Raw genomic sequence first — 22,906 nt, 5'->3', positions numbered from 1 at the left:
TTATGTGAGATTCTTGTAGACAAGGCAGGGTGCTCTGACTGTTTGAGAGATTAATGTATGATGAGTAATGTATTGATTTTCTAAAAAGTGAGTTAAAACCTGTTGAGACCCCAAAGAAAATTGGAAAGATTTCTTGCATGTTGCACAAAGCCAGTAGCCATTCATTCCTGAAGGATTTGAAATAGTGTTGAAAACCATGCAAAACAACATAAATACTGTTAAATTTATACGACAAGCAGTAAAAGAATTCATTAACTAGTGCAGGAGCATATTAACCAAATATGTCAGATTAAAGAAATGGCACCAATGAAGCATTTTCAGCACCTCAAAGCTTGAACCTGTAAGAAAACCAAATCTGTGAACAAGAAAATAATCCCTGCATGTTTTCAAACTGACTGTACACTGACTGCTAATACATTGCAATTTGAAGGTTCCCAAGCATTAAAAAAGAAACTACATGCTTTGGAAAACAAGTGCTTACAAAAATTTGCGTCCTGTGAGTGGAAATAGTTCTTTTTGCTAACACAGAAATCAGCAGTCAGTAGCTTGTCATCAGCAGAGCCAGCAGTGCTGGACATATTTTGGTCAGACCCTCTGAATTCCATAATGAATTTTGGATGAATAGGATGCCTCCTTCATGATTTCCTGGATGGAAAAGGAGTCACAAGCAGCCACCAGCAAGAGACAGGTGGGAGAAAGTGGCTCCAGAGCACTCCCAGAGTGGGTTTCAGCCATGGATCATGTAGCACTTACAGCTGCCAGGAGCACATAAACACAGGATTGCAGGAGTCACTGGAGACGTTCCAGTGCCCTGCAATATGTCACAAACCTGCTTCTCTCCTGTCTCCTGCCTCCCTGCAAAACGTTTTGTGGCTCAGCTCAGCTTATCAGCCTCCTTGGCACCTGGGTTCAGGCACATCCTTGTCACCCACACCTGAGTCAAGGGGTTAAAATGCTTTTTCCAGCTAAATTTTCCCGAGTCTAGAGCCTCCATCAGCACTAACCCACATTTGCTGATTTCTTCAGTTTTGCATATAACCAAAAGTATTCTTGATGAGCCTTCCCTTTCCCAGGCACCCAGCCCAGGCCACTCCATCCAGACCTGGCCCCTGAGTCATTTCAGACTCTCTTTGTACCTTGCCTGTTGGGTTTTCTCTGCTTCTGAGCTGCTGCCCTTGCTCAGCTGCCTCCATCCCTATTCCACAAACTCTGACTCTAAAGCTGCAGCCCTGCTTCCCACCTGAGGCTGCTTTGCTGCAATTCCTGTCATTTATTCCATGGATGGGGCTGGGGACTTACCAACACCCTGACACCCTTCTCACTGCTGCAGGTCCCATCCCAGCCTCAAACTGCACTTCCCACCTCTCCTCGAAAATCCTTTCCCTCTCCAGAGGCAACAGAATGAGCCCAGAGCAATTCTGTCTGCGACTCTGGGGGTGAAAATTTCAGTTTTTCTGCTCTCCAGGGAAGTTCTGAGACAACTCTACATCTTCAGAGTGCTCCAACCCTCTTGGGCAGCCAAATCCCCAATTATTCCCTGACACTCTGGAGCTGAATTCCCCAGCAGCTCATTCACCATGCTTGGGTTAACTGGGTGCTGATTCTCTGCCCTCAACACAGGTACAGTGTGTGTCATCTTCTTCAGCAAGGTGTTACTTCTTTTTTTAAAAACTTGTTTACACCAAGCCCAAAAAAACCACCTCCACTACTGTTTCTTTTCACAGCTTTTTTGTTTTCTTCACCATTGTGGTTATGTTTGCACAGCAGTGTTGCTACAGAGAGCTGATCTCAAATGTCACTTTGCTCATTGTGAACCTCCCTGTGCTGCCTCTCAGGGGTTTTGCCCCTTTCTGACTAAACCTGCACCTTGTTCTAAAACTGAAAATGTGATGAAAGCTGACTGACTATGGTTCCTAGATCGGTACCTAATTTTTTGGTTCTTCCCCAGCTCTTCACCCACCCCTGAGCTGGGCTTTTCCAGAGACAAAGGCAGAATTGGTCCCAGCACCAAGTCTAGCAAAATTCAAGAAAAGTTTGGGCAACGAGACATTGAATACACAGGGTCTGAAGGGTTCTTTTCTATTTTCTTCAGTGACTGGTTTTCAAAAGAAAATCCTCACTTGCAGATTTTTTAATTAAAGTGGAAAACAGTTATTATGTTGTCTAGTGGGATGCTGTTAGGAGCAGTTCATACAGAATTTTCAAAAAGCCTTGAATCACTATTAAAAAAACCCAAAACACAACAAACCACTGAAAGAAACATCCATTTATTTGCAAGATATATTAAACAGGTTTTAATGTATGTATGAAAATATGGAGGAACTGTACAAAACCCCAAGACAAACACAATTTATCCAGGTCTGGCCATGTGAAGACAGCAGCAATTTGCTCACAAGGTGAACTTGCACCATCCACCCCACACAGTGAGGGGATTTCTCCCTCAGGTCTGGGGGCAGCATTTCATGAGCATCTGGAGGGAAATGGGCTCTCCTGAGGGGCAGAGTTGTCTTGGCAAGCTGGGATCTTGCCAGAGCTCAGCTCTGGAGAGGAATTATCCTCTGTGCCTGGCTCTGCTCCAGCCATGCACTCATCAAAGATAAACTGACCCTAATCCCTCAAAAAAAAAAAAAAAATAAAACAATTGCATCAATAGAGAGAAACTCCAGTCTCAGCCTGTCCTCAGCAGCCAGAGGCCACCCCATCAACCCTGCCCTGGAACAATTCAGCATTCCTTTCTGGAAGATTGTTGACTTTCCACAGTGGCCCCAAACCAAAACACCCCTGGGGGAGGCCGAGCCCTTCCCTGGCCCAGCTCCCCACCTGTTCTAGAAGCTGTTACTAAACCAAATTTAGCCTCTTCTTGCCTGATGTGAGTTTTGATAAATCCCTCTTATTGGGATTTTAAGAGAGATGGGACTATTGGGAGACATCTTAAAGCATGGTTTATTACTCTTTTTTTACAGTTTCATGAAGGAGTGAGAATGTTTTTACTGTGTTTGCTAGATTTTTGTGGTCAATGGTCACAAGACCACTGGTTATAAGGTCTTTTAAAGGTTAATTAGCAAAAAAATTACTGCTACAAAAGAATGTTTCTAGTTTCACACTAATGGTTAATAATTTTGTTTTAGATGTCTTTGCTGCAGTGAGGAGATTCTTAACTAATCATATGATGATACACAAAATTACTCACTAAATCTTAAAGTTCTTCTTACTTTTATATCTACTCCTATATCTTAACTTTAAAACTTTAAAACTTTTTACTACCTAGCTTAATGTCCTTCTATTTAAATTACAAACTTACATTCTTGCCTATGGTCTCTAAATCCCAAAGTGTTTTCTAAGGTCTGAAGTTGAACTTTTTATTCATTTCTGTGTTTGGGCCTGCACTCACAAAATTTTGAGAATTTTCTGTGCTTGGAATTCCCACACCTTTGATAAGGAGGGGTTTAAATCAGCCCCACCCAGAGTGGAATGCAGGCATTGGCTTTACCCTGGATTATTTTACCTTGTTGTACAGTGTGGAGTCACTGGGCTGGAGGAACACATCCTGCTGAGACAACACCAGCACATCACAAACACCTCTGCTGTCGCTGGGAGCCACCAGCACCCAGCTTGAGTCACTTTGTTCATCAGCCACATCTCCATCAGTCCCGTGAGCAGCTCTGACAGAGGCAGTAAACTAAAATCCAGAGCCAATGCTGTTTTCCTGGGTTTGTCATGACCTTGGAGCAGCTGAGCCCACGTGGATCCAGCATTTCACCCCGCCACATCCCTGAGGTTTCATCAAAATAGATTTCCCTGCTGTAACTCTTGAGTAGTTTGAGCTCTTGGGCAGACCCCAAGGACCCCTGAGAGATTTGGAATCCATGTCTGTGTGGATCCATTGCCAACCACTGAACAGACCTGGGTGCTCTTCCTGAGCAAAGCTGAGAACCAGACCTCCCCATCCATCCCACCTTCCCAGAAAGGGTTATTTAGCAAAGAAACAAGCTCATAAATTTCATTTAGCCCCAAAATTCTGCTTTTTCACCCTGAACTGCACACACATGTCCAGGGTACCTGCATTTCGCTACATTTTCTGTACATTACAAAAAAAAAAAATATAAAAAAAGTAGAAACAGCCTTGGAAATGAGGTTTTCTTTCCACTGAAGAAGGTAGGTGGTAGGAATTTCAGTTCAGGTGGTTGAAGTAGCTCTCAGAGCTGCCTGTGAGGACATGTTTGATGCACACATGGTCCCAGCTGGCAGAAGTTTATTCACCTCTGGAATAAGTGTTGGTTCTGACCAGTGTGCTCCGTCTGGAGTTGTAGGACATGTCTTCATACACCACATTGACCTTTTTCTTCTGGAAATATTTCTTCACCTGCAAAGCAAAGAAAACAGTCATTCAAACAGCCTGGAAAGACCCCAACAAGGAGTGATTTTCCATCTTAGGAATCCATCTACATCATCTGTTGGAAGAGGAAACATATTCTTAAAATTCCTCTCACGACCCAGTGAGATCTTAGAGAACCAAATGGGAATTATCAGTTTATTTATTTAACTTTCTTTTATGAGTCTGATGCAATTTCACAAAAAGTGCCTTCAAGAGTTGGATGTAACTGTAGCTTTGACACAAATAATAAATGACAATAATAATAAATAAGGCTGTTTCTTGCACTGTTACTGGTAGCACAGGACACCAGGTCCCACTGGGCTTTGACAGAATGATGTTACACTACTGGTTTTTAGCAGTGCTGGATCCACATTTGGAGGGATGAGACAGGAGCCTGTGAATCATACACTTAATTTTCAGTAATCTTTATGGAGCAGAAGGATCTATCAGAGACAATTTCTGGGCACTTTCTGCAGTATATGTATAGAAATAATCCCAGTGAAGGAAAAAAATTTAATTTTTTTTTTTCTGGAAAGGGGCAAAGCATTTTCTCCCAGCACTACTTTCAGACATCAGGCTATATTAGGAGTTTTTGTTGCTCTTGTGTTCCCCTCCAGACATCTTCTTACATCTCTTACAAACTTTCTATGTACAGCTCCAGTCCCAATTCACAAAAAAAAAATTTAAAAAGCAAGAAAAGCAGAACAAAGAGGGGCTTTGTTCAGGGATACACACACACAACACATGGCTGTGTCAAGCACAAGGCTCACTCGAGGTTTGTTATCAAAAGACAAACAATATCTCATTCACAAAGGGTCACAGAAATACAGGACACTGTTAGCTGCCAAAAGTCAACAGCTGGAAGATATTAAACAAGGGCAAATAGGAGAGCAATAGGAAGCCACAATTCCTTAGGTTTATCAGATGTTTGCTTGACTCAGGTGTTATTAAAAATGATATCAGCTTGCTCCTCCTGGCCCAGTACTCACATCCACACAGTACAAGGTGCAGAACACCAGGGCACAGAACAGCAGAGCCACCACGATGAGAAGAGCGTACATATCCCAGGAGCTCTTCTCACATGCCTGCTCCACTCCTGCATTGAAAATTACAGCAGAATTAGTATAAATACGAACAGACAGAGCTTTTATTCTGAAAAAAAAAAATAACTTCACAGGTTAACCAATAATTCAGGTACCAACAGCTACAAAGCCACGTTTATCGTCCATCAGTGTTCCCACTGGCATTCCCTTTGCTCCTCCAGAGACTGGGAGTGGTTGTAGCTGGGTCAGCAAGGAGCAAAGGCAGCTTCAACACCACTGATAGGAACCACACCCTCCTGATGGGAGAAGAAAAGTTTTCCTGCAGTGTTGCTGCAGCCCTGAGGGCTCTGAATTATCCAAGAGCCAGCCTGGTGGGAGCTACAGACAGAAGCAGGAGGATGCTGTGGTATGAAATGCACTGAGCAGAATAATGCTGGTGGAAAGGGTCTCAACTCTCTAAAACCTTAATTAATCCATATATGAATAACGCACTAATTAAGAATTATCAATATTTATTAATTATAATGACAATTATAATAATAAATTATAATAAATTAATAATCACACCTCTGCTTTGCTGGGCTACTGTTACTTCCCCCACCTCACTTTACTGAGTCCTGGCCCCATTTGTGTGTGGTGGCACAGAACAGGACCACAGTTGCCTTTGCAGACTTCAGGAAAATCCTTTGCGACTCTCAGGGCCTTTGTAAACCTTATTTTACAAAGGCCTCAGCAAAGCTCAGTGCACGGGGTTAAATTACACCAACAAGACCAAGATCAAGCACTCTCTTGCTGGTTCTGACTTGAGCTTAGCAAATGGGTACAGCACCATCCTTCAGGAAAATAAAAACCTTATCTTTGGAGCACAGAAAGGTAAAAACTCATCTTTGGAACACAGGAAAATCAAACCCCCCCTTTGGGACACAGGAAAATCAAACCCCCCCTTTGGAACACAGGAAAATCAAACCCCCCCTTTGGGACACAGGAAAATCAAACCCCCCCCTTTGCAGCACATGCTCACAGAGTGCTCAGTGTGTAACAAGGGCATGTGAGAACATCTCTGCTGTGCTCTGTGGTGCTTGAAGCAAATGCCCAAGGACTTGTTTTGTGCTCCCCAGTGTGATCTGTTTTTAAACACAAGATTTGCTAGAGGGAATGATTTCTAAAAGCTGTTTATGTCATGCTAAGGTCAAAGAATTGGTGCTGAAGGTACTTATTCATATTCTAAAGCTGACTGACTGCACACAGTGAGGTGTTTGTTACCTTGTTTTGACCTTTTTTTCTCTTTCTAAGCTGCAGGATTATGGCAAGGTCTGAATTCCTCTGGCTGTACAAGGCAGGTGGAAGCACAGACTCTGTTTCTGTGTCCAAGCTCAGCAGGGCACAAAGGAGCCTGAGCTCACTCTCCAAACTTCCCTCGGTTTGCCTGTCCTGACTGAAGTTCCCAAAGCTTTCTGTCCACAACATAACAAGAGATATTTCTGATTAAACAAGCCCAAGGCTCGTACCTTTAACCAGCAGCATGGTGCCACTCGCTGAGAGCAGAGGGGAATTCTTGGGCCCCTCAGCACAGATGTAATTATCACTGTCCTTTTCCTGTAGGCTGTGTAGAGTTATCACAATTCTGTTCCCTTCCCTTGAGTACTCCAAGCGGTTCCCAAAGGCAGGAGAGACCTCTGAGCTGTTCAGATTTGCCACAGACAGGACAGTGGCAGGCTGCACGTGAATCCTGAGCAGGTAGAACTCCTCCTCTGCAGGTGAGCTTTTCAGCACACAGGTGATGTTGACAGACTGCCCTTGCTCAGGGTTGGCGAAGGGCGGTGACTGCTCCAGAGCCCTGCTGGATCTAGCTGAAAACAGAGACATTAGTGGTTACCACACCTTAACACAGTGTATTTTAACTGGGGAGCAAGGGCACAGAGCAGACAGAAAGAGCAGACCACAGGAATGTGGATAAAATGGATTTTTAAACACGTTTTCCACAGGCTTTGGGAAGAAGGATATATTTTAGTACACCCTGGCACATCTTCCTGCCTCAGGATCTGAACGTAGGACTGACCAACAGGTTTAGCTGCTTGTAAAGGGCCTGCATCTACTAAAAAATTATAAATACTGACTTCCTCAAAGGGAATACAGCCTGATCAGCACAGACTGGAGCCATGTACCATTGCCTGCTTTCTCAAGTGAGAAAAAACCACAGAGGGATCTGGGGATTGTTGCTCTGGATCAAATCACACACTGTGTGTCCCATCAGTGTTGAATATGGACCGTGAGAATGGAGTGGTTATTAATAATTCACTGTCCAGCCAGGAACACATCCCACTGAGTTCCTCTGAGGACAGGACTTGTTCTTTTTAACATTATTATTAAGTTGATAAGAGAGTGAGGACAGAATTTATCATGCTTGTAAGGGGAAGGCTGTAAGCATTTCAGAGAAGAGGATCAGGATCAAGCATATATAAAGCATTTTAATAAAATAATTTAGAGAGACAATACACAATAAACAAGATGTGATACATTTGAGAAAACACAGCCAAGAAGTTTGAAAGGAGAAGCACAAGGGAGGAGCTGATAATGCTTCATGGATATAAATTACTATTGCTGGTCAGCAATTAATTAGGTTTCACATGCCCTGGGGACAGGGAAAGAAGGAAACCCTGAAAGCTTTGGGAAAGATGTTCCAGGTTAGAGGGTCTCATTGGAAGGACAGGTACATGGAGGAATAAATTGCCAAATAATAGTCTGGAATCAACCTTATGGTAATGGAAAAGAAAATAAAAATAAAGACACAAAAATTGTTCCCCCAACCAGAAACACCTGCCAAAAGAAGCACTTCTGCCCATTCAACAACTCCTCACTAACTAGAGAAAAAAACCTTTAGTCACTCAGGCCCAACATGCAGACTCTAACACCAGCTTCCCAATTATTACCAATTTGTCATTTAAGATGAATTAATAAAAACAAAAGAGATTTGCAAAAACAACTGTTACAAAAAACCCCTCTTTGCTCTGCTAATTGTTTAAAAAGGTTTGACAGGTTGTTTTGGAAAGAGCTGTGGGACCTCACTGTTTCCAAACTGCTGCAGCAACCTATGACTCATGTGAAAACTGTAGTTAGAGTTAATGAGTCACAAATTAATATTTTAGGACGGTTTGGGGGATTTTTGGTACCATACTATCTCATGTGTTTTCTTCCTTGTTTCAGGGAGCAAACCCACACAATCCTTCAAATCTGTACATGACCTGAGCAGACACAGAAAACATTTTGTCAGACTCCCATCGTGTCTTCTTCCAATCTTTGATTTAAAATACAGATCTGTATTTACTAATTTGTGACATAAAAGGTGGAATTGCAATACCTTTGACCACTACAATGGTTTTCTTCCCATATAGGTCTTTGTGATGGTCATTGACTTTAACAATCTGAGAGCACAGGTAAATTTTGGAATCGGATTGCTGTAACCTGCGCAGGGTTATCCTGAGATTCTCCCCTTCCTTTGAATACTCGATGCGATTAGCAAAGTCAGGATTGATATTTGGAAGTTTCTCCTTGGGGAAATATATCACATTGAGATTCTGTCTGACAGTTTTCAAGTGCATCCCCACTTGATTTTGTGAACCATTCATTGGACAAGTTATGCTGACGGAGTCTCCTTCCCAAGCACTGATAACGTCTGTTGACTGTTCATTTCCTCCACCTAAAAATAAGAAATGCAATTGAAATTGTAATATCAGAGTTCCCCTCGGTCTGTTCACATCAAAGAACTTTTCAAAACCAATTCCTCCATCAACAGAACTGCTCTGTGAGACTGGACCTCGGTCTCCCTGTGCTGGACATGTCATTTCTTGGCACCTGTAGTGCCTTTCATGCCCACTGACCTGGGCAACTCAGCACCTTCCCAAGCTTCAGAGGCCTTGGCAAAAAAGTGGCTGCTGTCACTCACAGAGAGAATGTAGTTCTTTCTGTAGATTCCCAGGAAAATCCTATTAGTTCTTAAAATACAAACTTCACTAAAATTACCCTGATAATTGGTTTCAGGTCTAAATCAGGAATTTAAAAGAAAAAGTGGCAGAAAAGGGAAGAAAACACATTTGTGGCATTTAATAACATCAGGGAACTGGATAATGTAGATTCTCCGATTCAGTACAGGAAGAGGGTTGCAGAAGGTGTAAGTTCAATCTATTTTAAGAAACAAAGGCATGCAAAAGTAGAATGAGACCCTTGGAGTTCTGGAATGGCCCCAGTATCCAAAGAAATTGAACAGGGAGTACTTGTGCAATGAACAGCGAGGAATAGAGAGATCAGATGGGAAACACCTGAAAGAAACTACACCAAAAGCAAGGGATGAAAAATTAAATAGAGAGCATTGCATTGTCTAAGACAAATATAGCTTAGAATAGGTTGGAAACAAGGAAAGGAGATATTGAAATGTAAGAAATGTAAGAGCATGGATGCTGTACATACCATTCTGGGCAGGGAAGCACGGGAGGAGCAGAAGAAAGAGGAATGCATTTGGGAGACACGACATCCACAGCATTTTCAAAGGTCTTTTTAGCTGTTCCCTCAATCAGACCAATGAGTTAAAGTCCCAAGGAAAGGGTCATAAGCTGTTCTTATGTGGCTGTTGCCTGCCAGCTACTTGAGCTATCTGCTGAAACAGAGCTTTGCTTCTGCCTTTGTATCACAATGATTGTGATAGAAGGGGAAGAGCCATTTCTCTGGGAGGGGCATCTTGGGGTTCTTCACACTTAAACCAGCCCTGGTTTCCTGCTCCTGAGCACCCCCCAGCCCCCAGCAGAAAGTTGTCTATGGGGAGACAACTTTGTTGTCTGTCTACCTGCCCTCTGAAGACATCTGAGAAAAGGGAGGCTCAAATTTTCTCCTCACAGTGACACAGTCAGGCAGTTGTCCCCCATTTGTGGTTCCCCTGGAAATTCACAGGCTTGGTACAATCAGTTCAGTTTGTCAAGACTCCCACGGGCTTAGATTGGTGGCTGCAGATGCAAAAGTCTTGTCTTTATCAGGAGAAAGGAGATGAGAGATGCTCCACTACTTCAGGAAAACCCTCAGTTATTATACCAGCACTGCAGATTTGATCTGCATCTTGGCAGATGTGAATAATTCCCAAGCAGGAGGAGCTGGAGTTCCTTCAGCAAACACCAGCCACTCACACCCAGCTGCCCCCACCTGACCCACAAACCAGCCCACCTGACATCACCTGCAGGAGAAAGAGGATTTGACAGGAAATCTGTAGAACCCTAACAAGGTCTTTTGATCTTGTTGCTAAAAGGATCTATTTGAGAAAACATTACCTGAAACTTTCAGGCTTTTCCATCTCCCTTAACTTCATTGCAAAGCCAAGACAATAAATAATTTCAATCTTTACCGAGACAATAAAGCCTTTTCTGCCACTTCTCTCAAAGTGAGAATTAAACTTGCAACCCAGAAAGCCAATTAAATTCTACTTGTCTATCTAAGAGGTAGAAAAACCAACAATTTCTAAGAGAAGAGATTGGCTCTAAGACAGGAGCACTTAAAGAAGGCAGTGTGAGCACCTTGTTGGCATTTCTCCCAAGCCACAGCACCTGCACACAGACACAAAAATCAGTGCAAGGCACCTGTGAGCAATTCCCCTGGAGGGCAGGGAAAGGCTCACTCCAGATGCTTTTGTGTCTCCCCAAGGGGAGGATTGAGCATTGGGGGATCAGCCCAGGACCCATTGTTATTTGGGGATCCACCAAAAGAAGAAAATGGGAGAGATCCCAGCTCGGAGAGGCCCCATTCAGAGGAAGGTTGTTGGTCCAGGAGAGCTCCAAGGGTCCCGTTTGTCACCGCTGTTTATGGGGTCACAAGAGATGGGCTTTAATCTCAACAGTTTCACCCTGGCCCCACTTCAGACCGGCCTTCTTTGGATGTGTGAGAACAGAGATGTTGTGCCATTCAGACAAGAAAAATCATTCCCAAGGCTGCTCCTAAAGAAAGCAGGAGCTCGTTGGGCAGCAGCAGTGCCTGGGAGCAGACAGTGCTTGTGATAAACCCCAGAGGAGCCGAGCCAGGGGCTGCTCATCAAGGCCAAGCATTTCTTAGATCAAAGTGTGGCCTGGAACAGGGAGGATGCACCACCACACCATGAACAGACAGTGTTTAAGAAAAAGTTTTATTGTGATTATTTACAATATCACACCTCAAATGAAATAACAGCTATCGAATTATGGCTTTTGGTGAGTCAGGTCTCTTAGTATTGTCTGTCATGTTTTACTTCCATAAGAAAAGTAAGATGATTGTTCAGGGCCCTTCTAACACAAACCATTCCATGATCCTATGATTAAAAACACCCAACTCCATGTGCATATTCAAGAGCAAAATGCACTTGCTGAGGACAAGCACTGTCGATTTTTAAAGCAAGTTCTCACTTCTTTTCCTGAGTTTTCCTGAGTTTCTACAGTTTTCCTGTAGCACCTTTGGTGTGCAGCAGCACAACACAGCCCCAAAGGGGCAAAGTGGAACAGCTGGTAGGGATGTCCCCAAATATCACAATCTGCATAATCACCTGTAGGAAGAAGAGATGTGAAGGACAGAGTGTGTGAGTGAGACAAAGATCAGTCTGTGACTCGTGTTTCCTGACTGTTCTCACTGAGGTGCCCATAGAACTTTTCCTCTCAAAACACATCCAGCTCTCTGGCCTCAACTGCTGTTACAGAGTAGAAATTAAATCTGCACATGATTAGCCTCATGAACACCTCAAGTCAATGCAATTTCCAAAGAAAACCTTCCTCACTCCTTTTACACAGCTCTGCTCTGTCAAAAGCTTCCAGCGGTTTTGTTGAGGGGAAAAAAATGGAAGTGCAACTGTGATAAGATGCTACATAAAGTGGAAAAGTATTTTTCCTCCTATTTCTTAGTTCATCCACAGTCTGGCCTTTTTACAGGCAACCTTAGTTTTTTGATTTATTGAGCTAACATAACATTCCTCATGGTAAAACACAGCTGACAACTGAATCAAGACCACAAACTCAGTAAATACTAGCAGCTTTGGAATACTTGGACTGTCAACCCTTCAGGAACATATGACTGAATTCTACCATATTAAAATTGAAAATTTGCATCATATCAGCTGAGATCTGAGTTAAAAGTGTGAGTGTAAAACCCTGACTGGGGAAAAAATCCCCTCCAACCCAAAAAAGCATTGGTCTCCTTTGCCAAAAAAAAATGTAAATTTAAGCACAGAGGCTCTTCTGTTTTTCTAAAAGTTAATTATTAAAATTATTTGGATCTTTTACATTAAGAAACTTTCCTTTTAGATTGGATTGTAGCAAAGTTGAAGAGGGACACAATGTCCTATATCCTTTGGGATTTCCTGCTGGAAGTTTCAGCTCCAGGTTTATGGGCAACTAAACCATGACAAAATGGCAAACATTCACATTGCTTCAGATATTTGCTTTTCCACTTGTGCTGCCACTGATTTTTGCTAAACAGTCCTGATTCTAAATTAGATCCAATGCAAAAGGTGAGGATTTATTCAAGTCAGGCTGGAATGGGGAATGATTTAAAGACACCAAGTACCCAGTGGGATTGCTGAGGGGTTGTATTCATCTCATGCTGTCTAAACTTGCCTAATTTGTCAGAAGATTGATACCAACCTTCATCCTGGGGGGAGAACAAAGCCTCAGTGACACAATGCCATTGCTGGGAGAGCTGGACACAGCCTCCCACCCAGCCCTGCACAGGAACAAACACACACACACGTCCTCAGCCTGGGGGTGGGGGCAAAAATCAAACATCTCTTCAAAAACCCAAACTGCTCCAGCTCAACCAACCAGCCAATTGTGAAAAGGCTTTGGTGAATGCAGAGATGACCTGAGAGTTAAAAAACATACAGACACCTGCGTGCTGCTGTGGCATTACCAAGTGAAAGACATTGTTCCACAGCAGTTCACACTTTGAGTGGTGTTGCAGTCCACAGCTGCAGGATCATGGCCAGGGAATCCAGAGTTTCTGGGAACCAGCAGAGACAGGACCCTGTTCATGAAACCATTTTTTCAGCGTGGGAACAAACTCATTCAGAGACAGAGAGCCCTGAACAAAAGCAGGGTGAGGGGTTTTGAGGGACAGAACTCCTGAGGATTTCCACCTTTGAGGGTGGAGTTTAGGGTTAGGGACCACTAGAAACACAAGGGAGAAACCCCCAGGGACTCAAACCCAATCAGAACTCCTGGGCCACTCCTCCCAAGAGGTCAGGGGTGTTGTAACTTCATCCAGGGCTCACACTGCCCATCCTTCAAAGCAGGAGGTCAAAATTCAGGGTAGCCTGGCTTCCAGCCACGCCTCTCACGTAGACAAACACATTTCTGAAATGAAGTCTTTGCCTCCCTGAGGCACCTCACAACACAGTGGAACAGAGAATTCAGCTGGTTCCAGCCTGTGCTGCTGAGTCAGCCACACTCCCTGGGGCTCCTGCTGTCTGCAGCCAACACCAGGAGAGGATGGGGGCTCCTGCTGCTGCCTGTGCTGCTCCCAAAGGCCTGGAGCTGGATGAGAGTCACAGTGCTCGGGGAAGGTGTGGATGTGGTGAAGGTACATTTGTGAAAAAGAGAGTTTTTGTGAATACATGAGCAGGAGTTCTCATGGAAAATCAGTCTGTGTTCAGCTGGTGGCTGGACATCGTAAGAAAGGAGGAGGATGCTGCTGGCAAAGAGGTTTTCTCTCGTGCAGATGGTTATCAAAGATGTTCGAGGTTTCCTTCATTAGAAGTCTGTCTGTATTGACTAAGAGCTGCAGAATTGGAAAAAAAAATAAAAATCTGTGAGGCCATCAAAGAAACTGGTAGATTCCAGTTAGACTTATAAACAAAAGGCCTGTATTTGTGAAGTCCTCCAGGCACCTCCCCTCTCCCATCTGCTACTGGGCCTTGCTCCACAGAGGGGGCAGCTTCATGCCATGAACAGGGGTTCAGGGCTCTGCTGTGACCCTGCCCTGGTGCTGTGACCCATCAGCCTCTGCCTTAGTGGGGCTCCAGGGCAGACCTGAGACATCACTGGACGTTGCACCCCAGGCCAGGACCTCAGGGCAGTCATTATTGGTAAATTTTTTACCCCTCCCACCAATTTACTCATTAATCTATTGATGTAACAACAACAGTGAGAGTGGCTTTGTGTTCCCTTTGCTGGGCTTTGCAAGCACTTGTGCAGCTCCTCCTGAAACAAAATCACACTTGGAAATTTAATCCTTTGACTCTCAGAAAGAAACAACCAGCATCAGTTTCTAAGGGATGGACTAGTTGGGTAAGTGAGAGGAGTCTCAGCCTCAGGCACACACAAGGTGCCAAAATCCCTGGAGCCAAGTGGACACGGGATGAGGGGGAAAGCTGTATGGCAGGGTAGGAAGTGATTTGGAAATCTCCTCAGAACCCATCCTACCTCTCTCCATGCATCTTGGTTTGCAAAATAAACTTCCCTCTTGGATGAATTTAGGGAAATATTTGTTCTTAAATGAAAGCTGGCTCTGTAGTGGGCAGGGCTGAGAGAGGGATCCACTCTGAGCCCAAGGCTGGATGTCCATCAGTGTCCTGGCTGGGACACAGCTCTGCCAGGGGAGCTGCACAGCAATGCTGCAGTCTGGGACTGCTCCAAGGATCCCATAGAGGGAAGGCTGAGCCCTGTGATTCCTTGGCCCTGCCAGTGCCTACCCCATGTTTCAGGAGGAAGCAGTGAGGAAATTCCTTCTTGTCAGGGTGCAACACTGATAGCTCAGCTCCTTTCCTCAGGAGCAAGATTAACGAAAGAGAAACTGCTTTCATTGTTTGTTCTTCCTTATCTATATTCCATATTTACAGACAGTGAGGAGCTATGAACACTGGGCTAACAAACTTCAAAATGGAGGGACAAAAAAATCTCTCTAAGGTCTTTTGAGTGTCAACCCACCCAATAATGAAATGCCAAGTAACTTATTTTCACTTATAACCCAATAACCAAAAAGCTGTGTCCCACAAAAAATTCTTCTATCCAATCACCTAATATTGCCCAAAAACCCTAGAAAAAGAAGATGAGGAAGAAAAATAAGGAGAAAGGGACAACGCCCTGAGTCCTCCATGTTGTCTCTCATTCACTAATACAGCTTAAACCCTAAACTCAAACTTTCTCACCCAGTGACTTAATGTAATTCTATCTAACTTACACACTCACATTCCCAGTTTCTCCACTTAGTTTTAGGAGCTTTCTCCATGGTCTCAGATTAAGCTCAGTGTTCTCTTGAGTGTCTGAGCCTGTCAGCACAGATAAAGGAATATTTTCTGTGTCTCTGACTCCAACACTTCTGTGCTTGTTTTTCCTAACGAAGCCTCCGGATGTGCCCTGTCGCGGGAGGAGAGCTCATTCCAGCTGTCAGCCCAGTGAAGGTCATTAAGAACTCCATGAGCAGCACAATGGGGATGAGATCCAGGAGGAAAACCCCTCATGCTTTTTCCACTTTCAGGTGTGGGAGACACAGAATTTGTCAGACTGTACCTTGGCCATGCCGCCGCCGCAGGAAGTAATACATGGCAGCACATCCTGCGCAAACCCCAACAAACAGGAATGAGAGCAAGATGCCAATGCTGGTCTTTTTGCTGCTGGTGAGAAGTTCAGGATTACCTGCAGAGTAGAAGAAAACAGAGCACCCAAGTGAAGCAAGCAGGCTTGCCAAGCCATGAGCTGCCTCGTAAGCAGCACACAAAGGAACTGGCCCCCTCTGATGAAGAGAGAAGGAGCTGAGATGAATGAGAGAACCAAGAGCCTCTGGTGCATCACATCTTACAGAAGGTACCTGCCACAGAGCTCACTTTATCAACACTCAAAGCAAATTCTTGTCACCCCACCACAACAGATACCTTTGAACATCAATCTTATCCAAAATAACCAACAACAAGTGGTGTGAGACCCATCCTTGATGAAGTGTTCAGATAATGAAATCTACTTTGACTGGTTTCTAAAAACCTTTTTTTGTCCATGAACTAAGGAAGATGACAGGGGTTTCTAGCATGAAAGAAATTTGAATATATAAATGTCACCTTTAGTTGACAAATATTGTCTTAGTCTGGAGGCACAGTCTCATTTAGCACTTACAGATATGGTCAGTTCTTGGGAACTTGTTACACACCCATCATGTACCCCCTTCCCTCAGCATCCCTCTGTCTGTCCCTGTATAATTACAGGAGCCTGAGCCTGGGGACATCTCTGTCCAGGACTGGGCATGTCCATTTGCCAAGGCAAAGTCTCTGAGACTGGATGGCTGCAGCATGTGTGGACTCAAGGATGTACAGGACATCTCCCCGCCCAAACTCTGTTCACATAAAGCTGTCTGGACAAACCCCTCTCAAAACCAAAGGCAAACAAGCACAAGAAGTTTTTAACCTAGAATTCCCTCACCAGGAGACTCGACTGGCAGTGTGATGAGTTTTGAATGTGACTTTTGAGTGTAGCACCTCAGGGTAGGGTTGTGTCTCCAGATATTTGTCTCTGCTTCACAGCAAATATTCTTCTCCTCAGTATTGATGTTACCTCTTCCATTTTCTGAGAAATATGAAAGGCAAAAAGTTTTGATTATCAATATGGATCATGGAGAAGATCTTCAGTGAAGGGCTAAAGATGTTGAAGAGGTTAATAGATTTAAAAAGTGGATTATGTTGTACAAAGAGTTGGAGATTGCTATGATTGCTATGAATTGGAGATGTTTCATTCCCTAACAGTCCAAACCAACCATTGTCATTAGATTTCCTTCTCATTAAAGCTGATGAGTTGAAGTTAAATGAAGTTAAATATTTGAAGAGGGTAGGAAAGTTTTCACATGCAATTAAGAATAACAAAACATATCTAAAAAACTTATCATTACCTTATAATGCAATAAAAATCTATTCAAAAATTTTGCAGCTGCCTCTTACCCACAGGAACCAAAGAAGACAACAAGCAAATCCAGTAGCTGAGTAAATCTCTAAGACCCTGGAGTTCATCTCCTACCAACCCTGCATGCCACTGTGCCATTATAGAGCTTATTCTTCTCCAAAGAGAATCTGGAAAATTCCCTCTTACCTTCACCTATACATCCACCCTTTCCCCTCTCAAGGGATACAGGCATCCCTGTCTACAGCAATTTCCACATTTCACTGTGAGTGTTTTAGTGTCACCAATGTTTTACACAGTAGCATGTAGATATTTTGCAGTGGTGATCATAAATACAGGAGAGAAATGGTTTGTGGTGGCCAGAAATTAAATACAGAATTGTTGGACTAAATAAAGGCACACAAAGGGGAGAACTCTTTGTTTTCTTCTGTCAGCAAGAAAATGAGAAAGGATGTTCTAACTCTAACAGGAGAGGTGATAAAAGCTGCTCTGAGAGAACCAACTACAAACAGAAATGTCACTGACTTGGATGGAGCTCAGCTAAGCCACACCTCTACAAACTGAGCCACCATGAAGTTTTACCCTCATGGAACCACTTGCCCCATGCACTGACAAGGGTTTAAATCCCTGACTTTGGCAGTTTTGTGAGGAAGCTGGAAAGATGCTCCTGGGTGTTCATTGAATTGGACAGAAGAGCAGCACAGAGCAGCTCTCGAGGCTGGACCTGGGTCTGGGTGTGCTCTGGTGGAATTCACACATTGCAACATTGCACAGAATTTCACCATGGGAATAGCTGTTGCCAAAAAAACCCCTAAAATAAAAGCATATCTTTATAAATCAGAGTAATGTGTTTATCTGGATCTCTCCTAGTGTAGTTTTAAGCAGTGTTTGACTTGAAAGAACTGAATTTACTTTTGTGAATTACTTTATGACTTTTTTCACAGAAGAAACCCATTCATTCCAGTTTATTAACTCACAAGCCTTGCTGTCTGCCCAAATAAGAACAGTTCAGTTTCCTACCCAGAAACAGGTTTTACATCAGTTAATAACCAGGCTCCCAACACTGCATACCTCCACAATTCAGAATGCCACAGGAGAGTCCTGCTCCCCCAGCTTTCTGCCAGAAGACGCCATAAATTCCTTCAAGACAGCAATTTTTTTGCTCAAAGCAAACAGTCATGTGTGTTTCGTTGGTCACCAGCTCAGTTAGTACATCTGAAAACGTCTTGCTTTGTGTTTCAGCGATTATTGTAAAGTTTTTAAAATTATTTTCCCTAGACTTGCATGTGCAGCTCTTGTAGTCCTTACAGTGGTAGACTGTCACAGTTGTGCTCCCCTCAGCAGGGCCAACAGTGGGCATGGCAATACCTAAATCAGGAAAAAACAAAGAAAAAACATGTCCACAGGTTTTCTCCCTGGATGTTCAGTGTTAGAGAAGAGGATGGGTTTTGGTGGACAAGTTCAATCATGGCTTTGGAAACATTGTCTGCCAATGGGCAAATTTTATACAGTATTGGGGCCAGTTCCCAGGATAATTTTTGGAGTAGAAACAGGATAGAATTCCTCCACTTGGAGGAGTGGAGTTTGCTTCCACTGTTTCTTTAACTGGGAAACTGGCAGTTTGGGAAGTTGAAAGATGTTTCTCTTGCTGAGCTCATCTGTTCTTGTGCTCTTTCCTTCCCTAGCTCCTTGGCACAATCCCACCAGGTGTCCTTCCAACACGCTGCCAGATCCCAAGGCCACTGAAGTTCAGAGCTGAGCTGCCCACTCTGGGTGTAGCATCCCAGGTTTCCTCCCTCAGACTCTCCTGGGAAAGAGTCAGTCCTTTGGGAGAGGACTCACTGCATCTGACAGACCCAAACAGTCACCGCTCCCAAAAGAGGTGATTGTGACAGCTCAAACACATCAACCTTAATTTCTCTTCTCACCTTAGAGGTTTTGTGGTCTTGGTTTTAAGCACAGCTGAGCTTTCTCCTAATGGTTCAGAGGTTTTGAGCTATGGAAGTGCAGGAGAAGCAGTGAGGTGAACCAGAAAGTTTCTGGGAACCACCTAGACTCACTTGGACGGGGAGCAGCAAGAGCCAGGAGCAGGAAACCCAAGTGCAGGAGGTGGGGAGAGTCCATGGGGCTGCCCGGGGGGCTCAGCTGCAGTGGGGCTGGAGCTCTCCCAGACCCTCCAGAGTGCCAGGGCGGGCTCAGCAGGCCTCAGTCTTCTCCCTGTTGGGAATTAAAGGCAGTGCTTAGCAGCCAGCATCTCTGTTCTCTTTGTCCAGACAAAAAGAGAGCTCGCAGAGGTGACAGCGATGGGAGCGAGGCACAGGAACCCTCATACTGCTCAGCTTCTACTGCTCTCCACAAGGACCTTGCAAGGACCAAACTCGGCCCTTTCCACCTCTGGCTCAACCACAGCAGTCAGAGACACGAGGTCCTTCTGCAGGGAGAGGAAAATCCCTCCTGAGGATTTCCATGTCCACATCCTTCGGGCTCCTCCAGGCAGTGGCCCTGATTGACCCCGCAGGAGGAGCAGCAAATAACAGCTTGATTTGCTGTCACTTCCAAAACACACTAATTAAGGAAGATGGATTTTGCTGAATGAATGTTTCACTTGGCCTAAAATGAAATATTGTCAAGTCAAATTCTATTTTTACTTTAGGAGATCTGATGGGAAATATCTGTTCAAGTCAAATGAGCAAACAAGCAGTAACTCGGTATTTATTTTCAAAACATCGTTGGATTTAGTTAGAAGTTCATTTTAAATCATTTAAATAAAACTGTCAAGACTTTGGCAAGTATTTTATGAAAACATATATCACAAAGTTGTGATGGTTTTATTTAAACGGTTTAAAATTACCTTAGCAAGTATTTAAAAATAATTGGCAATTATTTTACTAAAACATGCATCACAAATAAGAAAAAAAAAATATAGAAAATTCACCTAACTTTCCTCACCAGACTAGCTCTGGAAAACACAAACTGCTTTGCTCCTGGGAGCTTTTCATCAAAACTTTCATTAAAACAACTTTTTTGCTGTCACTACCTGAGAAGTACCTTGAGGAAATTTCCAAATTAGTCATACACTAATTCCTAATTATACATCTGACAGAAGTTAATAAATGTTAATCTCTCTAGATTTGCTGGGAGAGGTGATCCAGGAGAAACACAACCCACAGGACATGCCTGTTCCACCTGCTGGCAGCTGCAGACCCAGTTCTTGAGACCAGCTGTAAAATTTCCTGTGGAATAAAACCTGGGACACCTCAGGCTCTGGACAGCCCTGTGCAGGATGAAAATGCAGGGAATGCTGGACAGAGCTGGGCCCCTGGAACGGAGAGGAGAGGAGAGGAGAGGAGAGGAGAGGAGAGGAGAGGAGAGGAGAGGAGAGGAGAGGAGAGGAGAGGAGAGGAGAGGAGAGGAGAGGAGAGGAGAGGAGAGGAGAGGAGAGGAGAGGAGAGGAGAGGAGAGGAGAGGAGAGGAGAGGAGAGGAGAGGAGAGGAGAGGAGAGGAGAGGAGAGGAGAGGAGAGGAGAGGAGAGGAGAGGAGAGGAGAGGAGAGGAGAGGAGAGGAGAGGAGAGGAGAGGAGAGGAGAGGAGAGGAGAGGAGAGGAGAGGAGAGGAGAGGAGAGGAGAGGAGAGGAGAGGAGAGGAGAGGAGAGGAGAGGAGAGGAGAGGAGAGGAGAGGAGAGGAGAGGAGAGGAGAGGAGAGGAGAGGAGAGGAGAGGAGAGGAGAGGAGAGGAGAGGAGAGGAGAGGAGAGGAGAGGAGAGGAGAGGAGAGGAGAGGAGAGGAGAGGAGAGGAGAGGAGAGGAGAGGAGAGGAGAGGAGAGGAGAGGAGAGGAGAGGAGAGGAGAGGAGAGGAGAGGAGAGGAGAGGAGAGGAGAGGAGAGGAGAGGAGAGGAGAGGAGAGGAGAGGAGAGGAGAGGGAAGATCTTCCTCCCTCTTCTCTTTCCTTCTCCCTCTCTTCTCTTCAGTTTCAGCAGCCAGAACACCGTCTACCAAACTCTGTTTTCCCCCACTGACCTGTCTTAAAATCTGGAGACTCTCCAGCTGTCTCAGCCAGCTCCTGCCATCAGTTTAAACTTACTTCAATAGAACACTCAAATCTAAAGTGAAACACATTCTTTGGACAGAAGATATTTTCCTTCCAGTTTTTTTGTCTGCTTCCCTTTCTTTTTCAAAGTAATACAAACTTTCACTTGTCAGTGAAACTGAAGTTTTCTGCAGAGCTCTAACAGAGCAAAGCCAGACCCTAAAAGCAGACCAGGAACAAGCAGTAGGTGAACAAAGGAACAAACAGGAAGAGCTGGAGCTCCTTCAGCAAACACCAGCCACTCACAGTCAGCTTCCCCCAGGTCAGACCTGACCCACAAACCAGCCCACCTGAGATGACCAGCAGGGATTTGACAGGAAATCTGAAGAGCTGTAACAAGGTCCTTTGGCTTTCCTTTTGAAAGGATCTATTGGAGGAAACATCAGTACCTGAAACTCTCAAACTTTTCCTTCCCCCCGTTGCATCGTAACAAACACAAGACAATATCTCCATTGTTTACCAAGAGAAGAAGGAAATTTGGTCTCCAATGAAATGGCATCCCTTCCATCAGAGCAAAGGTTCTCTCTCAAAGTTAAAATCAAATTAAATCAAATGACCTGGAATAACCTGACCTATGTTTCCTACTCCAGCACAGGTTAACCAGCTCTCTGCCTTCCCAGCATGTGTCCTCAGGCTTTCTGCCTGTGGCACAGGTCCAGTGGGGACCCCAAAGTGACCAAAGCAAAGTCCCCCCAGCACCCCCAGGAGCCAGCAGAGCAGAGCAGAGCAGCTGCCCCAGGGTTTGAATGTTCTCCCTAAGCACAGTCACAGACACACAAAATCCAGTGCTGTTCTCCAGCTGTAAACTCTGCATTTTCTCACCCTTTGTCCCTCTTCCAGCCGCACACCCTGGGCTCTGTAGCTTTAGGGGCATTTTAGTCTGTGGCTTTTGTGGTCAAAACCAGCTGGGTGGAAACAATTTCTAAACAATTTCTGAAAGATTTATCTGGCACCCTAAGGGTCTCATGGAGAAGGATCAAGTTACAGTCAGTTTGGAGAAAATAATACTACCAAAGGAAGAAAGGCATAAAGAATAAATAAGAATAAATAAGAATAAAGAAAGAATAAAACTCAAGGGACTTCAGAAGATCCTACAGGTTTTATTTTCTACTCTAAGTCCTTTCCCAGAAAATGAGAAGCATTTACATAAGATGATTTTGGTATCACTTTCTTTGTCACTTTGCCCTCGCTGTATACCACTATCAATAAACCTATGTGATAAAAACAAATAAACAAAGCAAAGCAAAAATCATGTGAGGGGATAAAGCAGCTCTTTCCTGAGTGAGATTACGACTGCAGTTTGTATCCACAGCTCCAACAAGCCAGAGACAGCAACCAGCAGGACGTTGTGGTTGAGCTGAGAAATCTCTGCAAAAAAATCCTCAATGTAAAGCACACTTTGGCTTTCCTCCACCTGCTCTGAAAAGAAAATTTCCACAGCAACCATTATAAGATACGGTTTTATATTGGTTATTTAAATTTAATTTTAATTAATTAATAAATATTTAATTTAAATTTAATATTGGTAAC

General features: G+C 44.1%; 1 protein-coding gene across 1 annotated transcript; it reads right to left on the bottom strand.

Annotated features, from left to right (window-relative positions):
- Nucleotides 1–2,254: 2,254 nt before the first annotated feature.
- CD7 (CD7 molecule) lies at nucleotides 2,255–19,487 on the bottom strand. The gene is made up of 10 exons (XM_023938516.2): nucleotides 19,352–19,487; nucleotides 18,363–18,659; nucleotides 16,821–16,964; nucleotides 15,921–16,046; nucleotides 14,139–14,190; nucleotides 9,883–9,980; nucleotides 8,777–9,115; nucleotides 6,927–7,268; nucleotides 5,365–5,471; nucleotides 2,255–4,363 (listed from the first exon to the last, which is right to left on the bottom strand). Exons 1-10 carry the CDS (start codon nucleotides 19,413–19,415, stop codon nucleotides 4,253–4,255), a joined length of 1,680 nt encoding a protein of 559 aa, XP_023794284.2. The 5' UTR covers nucleotides 19,416–19,487; the 3' UTR covers nucleotides 2,255–4,252.
- Nucleotides 19,488–22,906: the final 3,419 nt, after the last annotated feature.

The sequence above is a fragment of the Cyanistes caeruleus genome, chromosome 19, assembly GCF_971803275.1.
Source record: "Cyanistes caeruleus chromosome 19, bCyaCae1.hap1.1, whole genome shotgun sequence".
NCBI classification, from domain to species: Eukaryota; Metazoa; Chordata; class Aves; order Passeriformes; family Paridae; genus Cyanistes; species Cyanistes caeruleus.
The sequence above is the reverse complement of the archived record's forward strand: the minus strand, read 5'-3'. Positions and strand labels throughout refer to the sequence as shown.

Excerpts from the sequence above, each read along its gene's own strand:
- CD7 (XM_023938516.2), bottom strand. The coding sequence starts at position 19,415 with ATGGACTCTCCCCACCTCCTGCACTTGGGTTTCCTGCTCCTGGCTCTT. Across the intron at positions 7,269-8,776 it reads AACCATTGTAGTGGTCAAAG|CTAGATCCAGCAGGGCTCTG; the intron begins GTATTGCAATTC and ends CTCTGTTTTCAG. Across the intron at positions 4,364-5,364 it reads GCACCTTGTACTGTGTGGAT|GTGAAGAAATATTTCCAGAA; the intron begins GTGAGTACTGGG and ends TTTGCTTTGCAG.